Source organism: Aspergillus japonicus (assembly GCF_003184785.1).
Source record: "Aspergillus japonicus CBS 114.51 unplaced genomic scaffold BO86scaffold_10, whole genome shotgun sequence".
Taxonomy (NCBI): domain Eukaryota; kingdom Fungi; phylum Ascomycota; class Eurotiomycetes; order Eurotiales; family Aspergillaceae; genus Aspergillus; species Aspergillus japonicus.
The window spans coordinates 423,610-437,731 of NW_020291647.1; the positions used below are offsets into that span (position 1 = coordinate 423,610).

Below are 14,122 nucleotides of genomic sequence, written 5' to 3' on the forward strand. Positions count from 1 at the left end.
AGTGACTGGCAGCAGAGGAGCAAATCTTTTTTGAAAGCCCCTGACAAAGTAGAATTCTAGAGACCGGAGCAGAGGCATGAGAGAGGGTCACATCACGGGTGGAATTGGGTTGGGGCGAATTATTCATGGTTATGCTGATGAGTAAGATGTCGTTAGTCAGGTACCCTATTAAAAGCAACGGACCAATCCGGTAGCGGCCAACTGGACTCTGGCTGGACCATCGGGCGGGTCGAATCTTCCTCTAATCCCTCGCTGTCAAACTGGACCATCTTCCCTTTCGACGACCGTTCCCGAATTTCCTCTTGGGCTTGCGACACTGGCATTAAATTGTCGAGGATTAGCAGGGCTTTTGTTTTTGTTCGAATCTATCTTCTGTCCGGCTCACGCCTACGTTCGTTTCAACTTCGATTTCCCATTGCTCGGTTTCGGTTCCGCGCTCTACCGCAGCCAGCCCTTGAGTCGAGTTCCCTTACTACCCTTTTCCTTCCCCGGGCGATCGCAGGTTCCCCCCCCCCCCCTTCCCTTCTCCGTATCGCATCATCAACTCTGACCTGTCCACGTCAACCCCATCGGGCTTGTACCTGGCTTGGAAGTTGATTTTTGATCGGGGCTTACGTCAAGTTTTCTCTTCCTTGTCCCGGAAAGTCTCTCTCTTCCCTTCGTTCGCCTGTCATCTCGTCGATCGGAGAGCGATTCAACGGCCTCCTTGGATTTGTGTCTTAGCGACAGATAATTCAGAAGAAATCGTCGCCTGTTGTGAGCGTCGGCGATTTCCAAATCAGTGAAGCGAGGCAAATCACGGCTTGGCTCGCGTTCAACTTCAGCGACCTTTTCTCCTTTACAAACATGTTGCTCCCCAAGGGTGGTGTAACGTGGAAGTCGGCCAAAGCCAGGCTGCCCCCATGGCGGGCTGTCCTGTTCATGGTCACGAGAACTAGATTCCTAGTATCACTGGCCGTGACTGGCTTGATGGTCCTTCTTTGGCGTGGTATCAGCAGGTCGGCTTCAGAAATGCAAAGGTGAGTCCCCTCTCTCATCGATCGCGCAGGCCGCGTTACAACGATCCCCTATCGTGAGTTGGAGACACGGAAAGAGTTAAAGCCGACGATTGCATGTAGTTTCTATTGCTACGGCCCTCCGAAATCGCCAATGGATATGTCCATCAATGAAATGGTCGAATGGAACGCACATCTTCAGACCCCTGTGGTCTTTAACCACCACGATGCCTACGAAGTAAACTCATCCAACATCAATCATGTCGATCTCAACCCCATAAAGTCGACCCAACAGGCCGTCGCGAACGCTGAGCGAGTACTCATCCTGACGCCACTGAGAGATGCCTCGGCTCATCTGATCAACTACTTCGACCTTCTCTACAAGTTGACGTACCCCCACGATCTCATCGATCTGGCATTCCTCGTTGGCGATAGCAAGGATGACACCATGGCTGTTCTTACCGCAGAATTGGCTCGTATTCAGTCTCAGACGGACGAGAAGATCGCTTTCCGCAGTGCTACAATCGTGGAGAAGGATTTCCATAGCGATTTCCAGATGAATGTCGAAGACAGGCATTCATTTGCTGCTCAGGGACCGCGCCGCAAGGCTATCGGCAGAGCTCGGAACTACCTACTCTACTCTGCTCTCAAGCCTGACCACTCATGGGTTTATTGGCGCGATGTCGACATTTCTGACAGCCCCCCCAGTATCATTGAGGACTTTGTCGCTCACGACAGAGACATTCTCGTGCCCAGTATGTAAACACTTTCAGACATGTACCTTATAAGTTTCGTACTAACCATTATCGCAGACATCTGGTTCCACCGCTACAGGGATGGCCGCGATATTGAAGGTCGCTGTATGTACCATATCGACAAATCAACATATTGACTCTATTTGCTGACTCTCGCAGTTGACTACAACTCGTGGATCGAATCCGACAAGGGACGTCGCCTTCGCGAGACGCTTGATCCGGATACTGTTTTGGCCGAGGGTTACAAGGAGTATGATACTGGCCGACAATACCTCGTTGGCATGGGTGACTGGCGGAACAACAAGGATGAGGAAGTCGAGCTGGACGGCATTGGCGGAGTCAACATCCTCGTTAAGGCTGACGTTCATCGGTCTGGTATCAACTTCCCTGCTTACGCCTTCGAGAACCAGGCCGAAACCGAAGGATTCGCCCGCATGGCAAAGCGTGCTGGATACAGCGTCTACGGACTACCCAACTATGTCGTCTGGCATATCGATACTGAAGAGAAGGGTGGTAACCTTGGGGGCCGCAAAGCCTATTAGCTGCATTTACGGGTTGATCCTATCTTTCATGCAGTTTGAGTGAAGCGACCATCTTCATTCCTTGTTACCAAAACTCGAAATACCCCCTTTTCCCTGTGTACATCTGAGCTGTTATGATGGTCATCTATGTGGAGGCTCGCCTATTACGTCTTTTTTATTTCAACCCTTGTGTTCTTTTCTTTTTTTATCTTCCCTTTGCATCTGTTCTATTTGCCTGAATGCATGCTACGGACACTACAACTCCGGTAATTCTTCTTTCTATGTTTCTTTCTTTTTTTGTGTTCGCGATCCAGGATTATGTCTGGCTTTGTTGGCGCTACAGGGACAGTGTTTAGGTATATTGGAGAACACCCATAGAGCGCCGGTTGACTGAGCTCTGATTATGGCTTGCTATGTTCTTTCTTACGGGTAAGATGCCAGTGACGAGCATCTTCTCGCCCAGCGGCTGGTGCTCTCTGCGCACCAGGCATGTTTGATTGTGTATGCCGATGCGCATTGCACTCTACGCTCTGTCTCCATTGATGGATTAGAGCGGTTGAGTGTCATCAAGTAGGAGGCGCACAGAGGAACCAGGCTAGGCACAGTCTCTGATCTCCATGTCCATGTACATATGTCGTACAGGGTAGAGTAGTTCGAGCAATAATAATCTGCTATGATGCCATGTAACTTGACTAAACCCTGAGGGTAACTTATCATTCGATAAGCATGAGCCCCGCTTCAAAGGTGATCACAGCTTTAAGACAGCTGTGAGACATTGGGGGGGGGGGGGCGCAAGACTAAATCACAGTGACACTAAAACCGGTTAAGACTTGCGCCCTGAGCTCCGTCTCCCCGCCCACCACACCCACTTAACTACCTAAACCTCCCCGCCCTCCGCTTTCGCTTTCCCCTCGGCCATCGTCATCTGTTTCTTCTAACCGTACTTTCTCTAACAACTTGAAAGCCGCTACTCCTCTGCTTCTTCGTTCTCCCTCTCTTGCTATACTATCTCGACTCAACTGTCCAGCACAATGTCGGCCAAGAACGAGTTTCTTTGCATCCTCCCGGACAAGCCCGACGCCTTGGCCAGAAGACTGGAAGTGCGCGCGTAAGATTGACTCCTTCAACCGTATGCCGCGGGCGTAGAGCTGAACATGAATCAGACAACATCTTGCAAATGTCACACCTCTTGTTGAGTCCGGCAAGGTTGTCCTGGGCGGTATGTCCCAAGCAAATCATCCTCCCAAACAATAGCCCAAACAATAGCATCGGCTAAATCAATGGAATGCGGATAGGAGCCATGCTCGACCAACACCCGAAACCAGACGACTCCGTCTCCTTCAAGGGCAGTGTTATGATTTACGTCGCCGAGAGCAAGGAGGAGGTCGAGGAGTTGGTGAAGAATGATATTTACACCAAGTCTGATGTATGGGACCTAGGCAAGGCTCAAATCATTCCGGTATGGTGACCACCTACCTGTCTTTTCTTTGCGCACGTGCTGATATCCTTCGCCATACTTCAGTTCAAGTCTGCTGCTCGCTTGGCCTTGTAGATCTCTGTCCCATAGTTTACGAATGCAATGACATCGTGTATTCCCGTGACAATATGTTGAATGGTTCTTTCCGATTCATTGTAGTATACCACTGAAACCTTCTGTGCATGACAGCTGATAAGGTTTAGGTTTGAATCGACATAATCGAGTCGCGCTTCTCCGCAACACTTACCTGGTAGCCAGGCCACCTTATTCTGCGCCTCCCACGATCATTGTCAGGTTTCCCTCCGAGATGACTGTTGAAGTGCTTCCATCCCCAAGACCCCTTGCACGCCTTCAATCCATTGCCATGCATAGTCGAGGGGGCTATCCGCATTTGCATGCATTAACCGCGACGCCTTTCTCCGTTTTAGGAAGACCCTGTACACGCGGCACTCGCTCTGCCGTGACAATTGTCGCTGAATCGCGGGTTTCCTGAATGTGACTTGCGCTCGAATGCTCTAGCTCTTGCTCGGCTGCGAGCCACCCAGTCGCCAAGACTGAAATGCATGGATGATGAAACGGTCGATGCGGGCTTTCAGTGTGCCTTTTTCTCATTCGACAAAACATGCAAAGTCTAGACTTGGCACATATACTCCGATGCAATACTACCCTGGGTCACCGACTCGTCATTGCATGTACAATGATCGACGTTGTTGTTGTTGTTGTGTCATTAAATCGAAGCCCGCTGGGACTTGAGCTTGGTGAAGATTTGACGTTTACCCTTTACTTTGGGGGTCCCGGGTCGTGTGATGCAAAGAAAGGATATTTGACGTCAACACAAAAGAGGGAGGAGTTTACAGCTGATGCCCTGAGTTAGTCACGAGTAGTAAGTCTGGTGGAACGGTGACGTTGTTATCACATTTCGGACCAGTCGAACCATTACAAGGGTCTAGTATAAAGTGCAGGGTCTACCGCCCTTGCGGAGATCCATTTACGGAATCTGATAATGTAGATCGCTTTGATATTGCATGAACCGGATCTGACACGAATCCGTGTGGTATGTACCGGTCTACGGATTTGCGGTCTCACGTCACGCACATGTGCCATCATGTTCAGGTATATAGACATGAGGACGGACAGACAGTGGCAAACGTGGGTTGCTAACGGAAGCAACAACGACCGAAACAACAGCACAGAAGAACGCTATCTGTCTTGGACGGGACTATTAATCCGATCGCCTAGATACACCTAAAACACTAATCTCTTAATGAATACATTCCATACAGTTCGCCATGCCTTCCAATGAGTCTCTTGCCCAGCCTGCAGCCGGCAACGGCAACAACGCTCTTCTCCGCAGCGTCAACCCGAACTATACCGGCTACGACTATGTAAGTTGGTACGTCGGCAACGCCCGCCAAGCGGCGACATACTTCGTCGCCCACTTCGGCTTCAGCATCGTCGCCTACCGCGGCCCCGAGACGGGCTCCTATCTCTCGTGCTCGTACGTCGTGGCCAACGGCGCCGCCCGATTCGTGTTTACCGCCCCCATCGTGGCCGCGGACAACGCTGCCGAACAACGGGGCTCGGACGCGGATCGCCGGCTGCTCGACGAGATCCAGGCACACCTGAACAAACACGGGGACGGGGTCAAGGACATTGCCTTTCAGGTCGAGGATGTGACGGGCGTCTGGGAGCACGCCGTCCGGAACGGAGCCGTGTCGCTCCAGGAGCCCACGACCCTGACCGACGAGGTCGATGGCCAGGTTCTCCGGGCCACGATCAAGACCTTCGGAGACACGGCGCACACGCTCCTCAACCGCTCCGGCTACCGGGGTGTCTTTCTTCCCGGGTACACCGCCGTGTCGGGCCTGGACCGCTTGAACGACCTCCTGCCGCCGGTCGATGTCATTGAGATTGACCACTGCGTGGGCAACCAACCGTGGGATGGGCTGGATACCATCGTCAAGTTGTAAGTCTTCGTCTTCTGCCTGCACCATACGCACGTGAGCTGACTGTAGCCCCCCTCTGCGCCAGCTATGAGGACGCGTTGAACTTCCACCGCTACTGGACCGTCGACGACAAGGAGATGTGCTCCGAGTTCTCCGCGATGCGTTCGGTTGTTGTTGCCTCGCCGGACGAGGTGATCAAGATGCCCATGAATGAGCCGGCTGTGGGGCTCAAGAAATCCCAGATCGAAGAGTAAGCTGGTCCTCTCTCTGTGTCGGTCCCTCACTCATTTCCCAAACGACTCACTCATCCCCGACCCCCTCCCGACATTATCATCCGAGTCTTCCCCTTCAAACCCACCGCACGTATCCCGACAAAGGGCAAACCGAACAACCACACCGACTAACCAATCCCACAGATTCGTCGACTACTACAACGGCGCCGGCTGCCAGCACATCGCCTTCCGCACGGACAACATCATCGCCGCCGTCGAGAACCTCGGCCAGCGCGGCGTCAACTTCCTCACCGTGCCCGCCAACTACTACACGACCATGAAGAAGCGGCTCGCGGCGAGCAGCCTCCGCATCGCCGAGGATATCGACATCCTGCAGCGGTACAACATCCTGATCGACTTCGACGAGGGCGGCTACCTGCTGCAGATCTTCACCAAGCACGTCGTCGACCGCCCGACCGTGTTCATCGAGATCATCCAGCGCGAGAACTTCGATGGGTTCGGGGCCGGGAACTTTCGGAGTTTGTTTGAGGCGTTCGAGCGGGATCAGGCTGCGAGAGGGAATTTGTAGAGGGTAGTGGGTGGGGTTGGGGTGGGTTGTGTGTTGGTTGCGATGGGGGTATGGATTTTGGGGGCTGGAGTGTCGGTTTCGGTTTTGAGGGTTTGGGTGTTTTTGGGTTTTTGTTTTGTCCGTTGTTTCGGGGTTTTTGAGATGCTTGGGAAAAGATCAGAATGCGGGTTTTGGCACGGCGAGAGTGTGCTCTATTCAAGCTTAAGCTGGGGCTACAAGGCCAAGGGGGGGCTTTTGTTCTCTGAAGCGTGATGGGATATGAGATGCGTACAGGTTATAGAAGAACTAGCGATAGTGGCTTTAGGACGGCGTTGATGACAATAACAGCAAGACATCTATCTATAGCGCAAATATCCGCCTGACCCTTTTCAAATGTTGCGTGAGCAAAACTATATTCTAAACATTCCCCCAAGGCTTACGAGACTACAGCTTGGCCTTGACCTTCAGCATCGCCTCGGCCACCTTGCGTCGCTGAATCTTCCCCGTAGCTGTCTTGGGAATTTGCGGAACAAGCCAAATCTGTGAAACCATGCGCGTTAGCGCGCTCCTTTCATCTCCGCTGCCCAAATCCAGAGAAACAAGAAATAGTGGGGAGCAAGCGACATACCTTCTTGGGCGTCTTGAACTTGGCCAACTTCGACTCCACCCAGGCCTTGAGCTCGGCCTCCGTGGCACTCGCGCCGGCCTTCACGACCACCGCGGCCCCGATCTCCTCGCCGTAGTGGGCCTCATCGGGGATGGCGAAGCACACGGCCTCCGCCACCGCGGGGTGGTGGAGGAGGGTATTGTCCAGCTCGATGGGGCTGATCTTCTCGCCGCCCTTGTTGATCAGCTCCTTGATGCGGCCCGTGATGATCACGTACCCGTCCGCGTCCTTCTTGCCCTGGTCGCCGGTGCGGAAGAAGCCGTCCTGCGTAAAAGAGGACTTGTTGGCGGCCGGGTTGTTCAGGTACCCCGCGGTGACGTTCTCGCCCCGCACGCAGATCTCCGCCTCCTGGCCCTGGGCCACCTCCCGGCCGTCCGCGTCGAGGATCCGCACCTCCACCCCCTGGCCGAGACCCACGCTCCCGGGCTGGCGCTTCGCGGGCGGGAGCGGGTTGCTGGTCATCTGGTGCGCGGCCTCCGTCATGGCGTAGGCTTCGAGGACCGGGGCGTTCAAGGCCCTCTCCAGGTCTTGGAAGGTCTTCGGGGAGAGAGGGCTGGAGCACGACCGGATGAAGCGGATCGCCGGCACGGGGTTGGGCAGGGGGCTCTTGAGGAGGATCTGGTGGATCGTGGGCACCGCCGTGTACCAGTTCGCCTTGTAGGTGATGAAGTCGGCCCAGAACTCCGAGGCTGAGAATCGCGCGGGAACGATCACCGAGCCTCCGGCGTACAGTGGCGCCAGGAATGCGGCTAGGAGCCCGTGGACGTGGAAGAGGGGCATCACCAGGTACGTGCGGTCTGCTGGGGTGAGGTTGTATGTCGCTTGGATGTTGCCTGTGTGGGGATGGGTTAGATCCGGGTTCCTAGAGCAAATGCTGATGGGGGGCCAAGGGACTGGACACTTACGCATTGTGGTGGTCAAGTTCTTGTGCGTGAGCGGGACCTGGTTTTGAGAGAGGTTAGTGGTGATAACAGAGAATGCACTTGGTCACAGGGGAAAGGCGGGGGAGAGACGTACAGCCTTGGGCCTGCCAGTGGTTCCGCTCGTGTGCAAGACGAGAGCGACATCATCGGGTTGAGCTTGTTGGACATCTACGCCTCCAGTGCCAGACAGCTTGCCATGCTCCTTCACATCGAGCACGATCTCTGTGCCGTTCCAGTAGCACTCGGCGATCGCGGCATTGTACTTTCTCCCCGCGCAAACGGCGGGACCTGCCTTCGCGTAGGATCCCTGGGGAATCAAGACGAGGGTGGAGCTGAGATCGTCGATGTAGAATTCGAACTCCTCCTGCTTATAGGCCGGGTTGAGGGGAGCGGCGATCGCCCGCTGCCACGAGGCGGCCAGGAATGCCACGATGAACTCGTACGAGTTGGTCAGCGCCAGGGACACGGCGGCGCCATGGCCGACCCCCAGCTTGGCTAACTTGGCCTGGAACGCTGCGATCTGATTGTGCAACTGCTGATAGGTGATCGCTAGAGGATGGGTTTTATTGGGCACTAGGATGGCGATATCCGCACTATCGGAGGAGAATGACCGCGCCAATGTTGCCATGGCGAGTAGTGTGCTGCACGAGGGTTACACTTGGGTCTTGGCTGTCAGGGATGGTTTGGATGATTGTTCAGATGAGTATAGTGACTGTGGTGGTCTCAATGGCACAATGGCACAATGGCACAATCGAGCTCTTTTGCGTCGAAGTCTTTTCCTCAGTGTCAGGAACAACTCAGAGTTGCAGGCAATAATGCCAGCCGGGCAATTGCATCATGACCTGAACCGTTAGGCATCTCCCAATCCCTACATAGTTAGTGCCAGTACGGCCCGGATACTTTGTTCCGTTCCACTTCCCTTCAATAGTACCTACTACTAGGTAGTAGGGCTGGGGGATTTCCTCATTCGGGTCTGGGGCTCCCGCTCACCGCCCGCCACGTTATTGGACACGCGTTTCTGTCGGCTTGAGCGGGCGGTGTTGTAGGCGGTGAAATGGAACGGCCACCGCTTCGCCGGAACTGCCGCTTCTCATTATCATCAAACCTCGGACAAGTCTATCAGAGTCGTTGGGGATTTGTGTCATCTAAGCTTATCGGACTTGCCTTTCCAGACACGTTATTATCGCTGAATGTACCTAGCCGTCATTCGTCATGAGCTCCGATCCCGCCCCTCCTAAGCCTGGGGGTGGCCTGTCACTCTATGCCAATTTACTGGACCCCTCCGCGGATAACTCCCCCGGGACGATTTCTCGCGCGCCTGTTGTTTTCAGACAGGGCGCCGAGGCCGAGGCCCATCCCGATGACCCAGCTGCGAAAAAGCAGCAGCTCAGTGCCGGTAGACCCATGCCCTTCTCTTTTGAGCGAACTCCCTCGTCTCTTTGATCGATTTGATTGCTCACTTGTCCGCCCGGTGATTCATGTCGGTGGCATTCAGCTTCTCTCCGGTTTCAACCTACCAAAAGGCCGCAACTCGCGACTCAGAAACCGAAGCCCAAGCCAACACTACCTAAAGCTCCAATCGCTGCCACGCCAGCCGCTGCATCAGTCAAAACAACCCTTGCCGACTGGGCGGCTACCGAAGACGACGATGTCAACGGGTTCTATGCTGGGCCGAAGAGGCAGCGCGGAGGTCGCAAGAAGCGCAAGAAGAACCGGGAGGTGCAGGAATTCATACAGAACTGGGATGATATCTACGATCCGTCTCGGCCAAACAATTATGAGGAATACAAGCATAGCGACGAGCAGATAGCCGAGATCCGAGAGTGGAAGGACCGCCTCTATGCACATCGCATGGCAAGATCGCCCAGCAGGGACTCATACAGTGAGGATGATGATTATGCACGACCAAGGAACCGTAAGTTCATCCTCATGGCATAACGAGAATGTTTCATCTGCTCACCACAGGATCCCAGGTCAATTCGCGCCACCCGGCAGTTTTGCACCGCCCCCGGGCCTTAACGATGCTGCTCCCAGGCCACCTGTGGAATCACCACCCCCTGAAGAGCGAATCGAAACTCAGGACGATGTGTCAATGGGAGGAATCCCTCCGCCCCCTCCGCCGGATGAGCCACCGGCCCATGTTCCCGACGACCCCACAGGCGAGGATGCTTATCTGCGAAGGATCCAGATGTCGACGGCTGGGAGCTCAGCAGTGCCCCCGCCACCACCGCCGTCACGGCCTTTGGATGTCTTGCAGCCGGCTTCGGCGACCATATCCCGCGCTCCGGTTCGATACACATTACCACCTCCCCCCGAGGACATACCTGCCTCGGAAGCAGAGCTTGAAGAAGTGTTCGCGAAGGAGCAACCGGTTGATGATGAGCCGGGAGACGCTGGTCAGCGCTCCCTTAGACCAGGCCAAAAGGGCTTCGCGGAACGGCTCATGGCGAAGTATGGCTGGACGAAGGGCTCCGGCCTGGGTGCCACAGGGTCCGGAATCGTCAAGCCATTGCAGGTCAAAGTTGAAAAGCAGAAGAAACGGCCGGACTCGGAAGGGGGTGGCTTTGTGACGCCCGCTGGACGGGGTAAGGTCATTGGTGGTGCGCGGAAGAGCGAAGAAGAAGGCAAATTCGGCCCCATGAGTGAAGTAATTGTTCTCAAGGGCATGCTTGATGGCATGGATCTTGAAGCTGAATTGGCTGGCGACGGAGAAAGCGGCGGTCTCATGCAGGAAATCGGTGAAGAATGCTCCGACAAGGTCAGTGATTATATGAGACACCCTGACGATTTCCCTATCTGACTTGCGTGCAGTACGGCCGTGTCGAGCGAGTTTACATCCCACGAGAGTCGACGAAGCCCCCTGTTCCTGTGTTTGTGAAATTCACCAATCAGCTTTCGGCATTGCGGGTGAGGCAATACACATGTCAATAATCAGTTATTGTCCAGTTTACTAATGAGGCCTCTAGGCGGTTAATGCTCTCGAGGGCCGAATATTTAATGGAAACGCAATTACTGCGCGTTTCTACGATACACAGAGGTTTGAGGAAGGGGATTATGATGGTTGATGTAGATGGGACATAGTGATTATCTAGCTTTCTTCAAGCGGGAATAATGATGTGACAGAGGAACATATATTACAATCTTTCAAGTTGCACGTCTACCACAATCGAGACTGACCCTGCCAGTCAGAAAGTGATTCTATCGAATAAGCTCTCGTCAAGAGACTGGGACTTATCAGTATTCTGCAAGTCCGGAGCAGGCTTGTTGCGTGTTTTGACCTCTTGTTTCCTAGGGAGTGGAATGCTAGACTGAATCCTTGGTTTGGTACCAACTTCGTTGCTTGTCTTGACTTCCTGTTTCCTAGGGAGGGGGATGCCCGACTGGCGCTTTGGCTTCTCTTCAACCTGGTTGCATATTTTGGCTTCTTGGTTCTTGAGGACCGGAAGACCAAACTGGCACCTTGCTTTCTTATCTACCTCGCCGCGGGCTTTCATTTCCTGACTTACAGGGGCTGGAATACCGGTGACACGCCTTGGTTCCTCAACGTCGCTGCTGGCTTTAACTCCCTGACGTCTAGGGACTGGAATGCCAAAGTGGCACTTTGGTCGCTTAAGGTCGCTGCCGTTGTCGACCTCCTGAGTCGCAAGTATGGGGTCATCGGGTTGACGCTCTGGTTTATCCTCAGCGTCTCTGCGGATGTCAACATCCCGACCTTCAGGAATTGGAATACCGGAGTCACACCTTGGTTCCTCCTCAGTGTTTCTGCAGATGCTGACTTTCCGGTCTTCAGGAACTGGAATACCGGAGGAATACGTTGGTTTCCCAATGTCGTTGCTGATGTTGACCTCATGACCTTCAGGGACTGAAGTTCCGGAATGACACTCTGGCCTTTCCTCAACGGATTTGCAAATGTCGACCTTTTGGCTTTCAGGAACTGGGGCTTCTGGCTCGCTGGGCGTACTCATTACTTTGTGATACTCCTGGTAGTACTCCTGGCAGTGGGGACATATTCCCTTCATTGGGATCCCGGTAGCTTTAGGGTCGGTACATTCATACCCTACTTTCAAGGCTTTATCGCATCTGATATCAACGTCACGGGACACGTCGATGCATATACACACAGAAAAGTAGTAACGAATCTTATGGCACATCTTGAATGCGTTGACAGAGGTCAAAAGGTTGGGAAATGGGTCAATGGTGTCCCGTACAGGAGGATAGCCCCCCCCCCCGGTCGCTAGGTAACGGGTTGACTGATGATGGATCCCCTTGTACTGTACCCTGGCTAGATATACTGCGGTGTCAGGTCAGTAGAATGAGCCAAACGAGGTGACAGACAGCATGATGGAGCACGCTGCGAGCAAAACATTCTTGCTTAAATAACTGGCATGGCGCACGCAAGACCCAGCTTGAATAGCCGCAGTCTCATGGTCAGAGGAGACCTTCCGATAATGCCTTTGTCATCCATGCCTTGCGAGTCTTGGGTTGTCAATCTGGGATGGTAGGTTCATTCATAAGGCGACGGGTTCATGCATTGTCTTGCCTACAACAAAGACATGTTTGAAATGTAGTCGATGCTCGACCAGTAACCTGACGGTTCTGTCATGTGATGAGGATGACCTGCAGCAGCCCCCGAGAGTGATTGGCTGTGGGGCGGATTGATAGCCGGCGGGCGACAACTGGTGGAACTGCCCAGTGCCCAGTGAGCGTGAGCATGGAACCTTCCTAGGATGCTCTGGAACTTCCGTTGTGCACTTTCACATTCACTAGGCCTAATCTACACCCGTTCACTTTCCGTCCATTTATATAACACACCTGTGTTCTTTTCTTCTCTCTTTTCTTCCATAGCTCCTTATCTCTCCGCCTAACTACTTCCTGGTAGTCTCTTGCCAGCGTCAGTCATCTATCCTCCCAACTTTCAGCTTCCACGTCTCCCCCACCTACGTGAACCGCGTATATCCGACATGTCGCTCTGCATAAATCGCCTTACAGAAGAAAGGTGAGGGCTTCCGTTCCAACCATGGATGCGCCATGGTATAGTCAGTTAGGTGCGCTAACCTCTGATTTTGCGCCTCCCATGAAGAAAGCAGTGGCGTCGAGACCACCCTTTCGGATTTTACGCGCGGCCTCATCGCAACCCTCAAGGTGCGCTTGACCTCAAGAGATGGGAGTGCGGTATTCCTGGAAAGGCGCAAACCTTATGGGAGGGTGGGCTCTTCAAACTTGATGTTACCTTTCCCGATGGTGAGTTCATCTTCTGTGTTATGAGCTTTTTCTTTTTGCGACATGGCATAACTGATCACTGGCCTACTACACAGAATATCCGACAAAACCTCCCAAATGTAAGTACATTCCTGCCGACGATGAAAGTCTTCCCTTGCGACTTTGAAAGTCTTGCGTCAACTTCGCGATATTGCGCCCAAGAGACTAATATGGCTTATATCACCCGCAGGCAAATTCGTCCCTCCGCTCTTCCACCCGAACGTCTATCCCTCCGGCACCGTCTGCCTCTCCATATTGAACGAAGAGGAGGCATGGAAACCTGCCATCACCATCAAACAGATTCTTCTGGGCATTCAAGACCTACTAAACGACCCGAACCCTGAGTCGCCCGCCCAGGCTGAGGCATACAACCTGTTTAAGAAGGATCGACCGGCGTATGAGAGACGTGTCAAGCAAGTGGTCAAGGAAAATCCAGCACTTTGAATGTTATTCATGCGTACAGTGAACAATGCTATCGGTGCGTACACTCAAGACTACAAACACACAAACACACACTCGGCTATGGTTGTCGCGACAACCAGCCCTCTGGTCCATGCGCCGATGCAGCTTTCGGCGATTTCCTGGATATGTGGCAAATGAACGGATCGCCGCGGACTGTATCGTCTCTTTCTCACACGCGAAGTGACAATATTCCACCGAAGGATTCGGGCAACAGAATGGTGATTGAGATTTGGGTCCTGAAACTCTTCCGATCAACGACTACACGGCGTCTTATGTCCTCGAAACGTTTTGCATGTTGTTTCCCTTTCAATGTGTCGGCTGATTCATTTTATGTATT

At 53.5% G+C, this 14,122-nt stretch overlaps 8 protein-coding genes across 8 annotated transcripts; 6 read left to right on the forward strand and 2 right to left on the reverse strand.

Annotated features, from left to right (window-relative positions):
* Window positions 1–501: 501 nt before the first annotated feature.
* On the forward strand, window positions 502–2,740 carry BO86DRAFT_387250 (ANP1/MMN9/VAN1 family protein). The gene is made up of 4 exons (XM_025671546.1): window positions 502–1,019; window positions 1,119–1,750; window positions 1,808–1,855; window positions 1,910–2,740. Exons 1-4 carry the CDS (start codon window positions 922–924, stop codon window positions 2,290–2,292), a joined length of 1,161 nt encoding a protein of 386 aa, XP_025530028.1. The 5' UTR covers window positions 502–921; the 3' UTR covers window positions 2,293–2,740.
* A 328-nt stretch (window positions 2,741–3,068) lies between these two features.
* On the forward strand, window positions 3,069–3,875 carry BO86DRAFT_387252 (uncharacterized protein). The gene is made up of 4 exons (XM_025671547.1): window positions 3,069–3,379; window positions 3,435–3,490; window positions 3,567–3,730; window positions 3,794–3,875. The coding sequence occupies exons 1-4, from the start codon at window positions 3,303–3,305 to the stop codon at window positions 3,821–3,823; spliced, it is 327 nt and encodes a 108-aa protein (XP_025530029.1). The 5' UTR covers window positions 3,069–3,302; the 3' UTR covers window positions 3,824–3,875.
* A 383-nt stretch (window positions 3,876–4,258) lies between these two features.
* Window positions 4,259–4,713, forward strand: BO86DRAFT_13363 (uncharacterized protein). The gene has a single exon (XM_025666125.1). It carries the CDS (start codon window positions 4,371–4,373, stop codon window positions 4,620–4,622), a length of 252 nt encoding a protein of 83 aa, XP_025530030.1. The 5' UTR covers window positions 4,259–4,370; the 3' UTR covers window positions 4,623–4,713.
* Window positions 4,714–4,933: 220 nt separating this feature from the next.
* On the forward strand, window positions 4,934–6,495 carry BO86DRAFT_333956 (4-hydroxyphenylpyruvate dioxygenase family protein; the record flags this gene model as incomplete). Its single annotated transcript, XM_025668835.1, has 3 exons — window positions 4,934–5,714; window positions 5,780–5,944; window positions 6,111–6,495. The coding sequence occupies exons 1-3, from the start codon at window positions 5,038–5,040 to the stop codon at window positions 6,493–6,495; spliced, it is 1,227 nt and encodes a 408-aa protein (XP_025530031.1). The 5' UTR covers window positions 4,934–5,037.
* Window positions 6,496–6,797: 302 nt separating this feature from the next.
* On the reverse strand, window positions 6,798–8,865 carry BO86DRAFT_454587 (acyl--CoA ligase). The gene is made up of 4 exons (XM_025677066.1): window positions 8,159–8,865; window positions 8,047–8,083; window positions 7,103–7,974; window positions 6,798–7,014 (listed from the first exon to the last, which is right to left on the reverse strand). Exons 1-4 carry the CDS (start codon window positions 8,690–8,692, stop codon window positions 6,919–6,921), a joined length of 1,539 nt encoding a protein of 512 aa, XP_025530032.1. The 5' UTR covers window positions 8,693–8,865; the 3' UTR covers window positions 6,798–6,918.
* A 23-nt stretch (window positions 8,866–8,888) lies between these two features.
* BO86DRAFT_446571 (putative G-patch DNA repair protein (Drt111)) lies at window positions 8,889–11,235 on the forward strand. The gene is made up of 5 exons (XM_025676533.1): window positions 8,889–9,460; window positions 9,560–9,979; window positions 10,038–10,822; window positions 10,876–10,971; window positions 11,031–11,235. The coding sequence occupies exons 1-5, from the start codon at window positions 9,277–9,279 to the stop codon at window positions 11,127–11,129; spliced, it is 1,584 nt and encodes a 527-aa protein (XP_025530033.1). The 5' UTR covers window positions 8,889–9,276; the 3' UTR covers window positions 11,130–11,235.
* BO86DRAFT_13396 (uncharacterized protein) lies at window positions 11,190–12,591 on the reverse strand. Its single transcript, XM_025666128.1, has one exon. The coding sequence runs from the start codon at window positions 12,213–12,215 to the stop codon at window positions 11,250–11,252; it is 966 nt and encodes a 321-aa protein (XP_025530034.1). The 5' UTR covers window positions 12,216–12,591; the 3' UTR covers window positions 11,190–11,249.
* A 434-nt stretch (window positions 12,592–13,025) lies between these two features.
* BO86DRAFT_397448 (E2 SUMO-conjugating protein UBC9) lies at window positions 13,026–13,767 on the forward strand (the record flags this gene model as incomplete). The annotated part of the gene is made up of 4 exons (XM_025673500.1): window positions 13,026–13,060; window positions 13,145–13,305; window positions 13,380–13,403; window positions 13,514–13,767. The coding sequence occupies 4 exons, from the start codon at window positions 13,026–13,028 to the stop codon at window positions 13,765–13,767; spliced, it is 474 nt and encodes a 157-aa protein (XP_025530035.1).
* Between the last annotated feature and the right edge of the window lie 355 nt (window positions 13,768–14,122).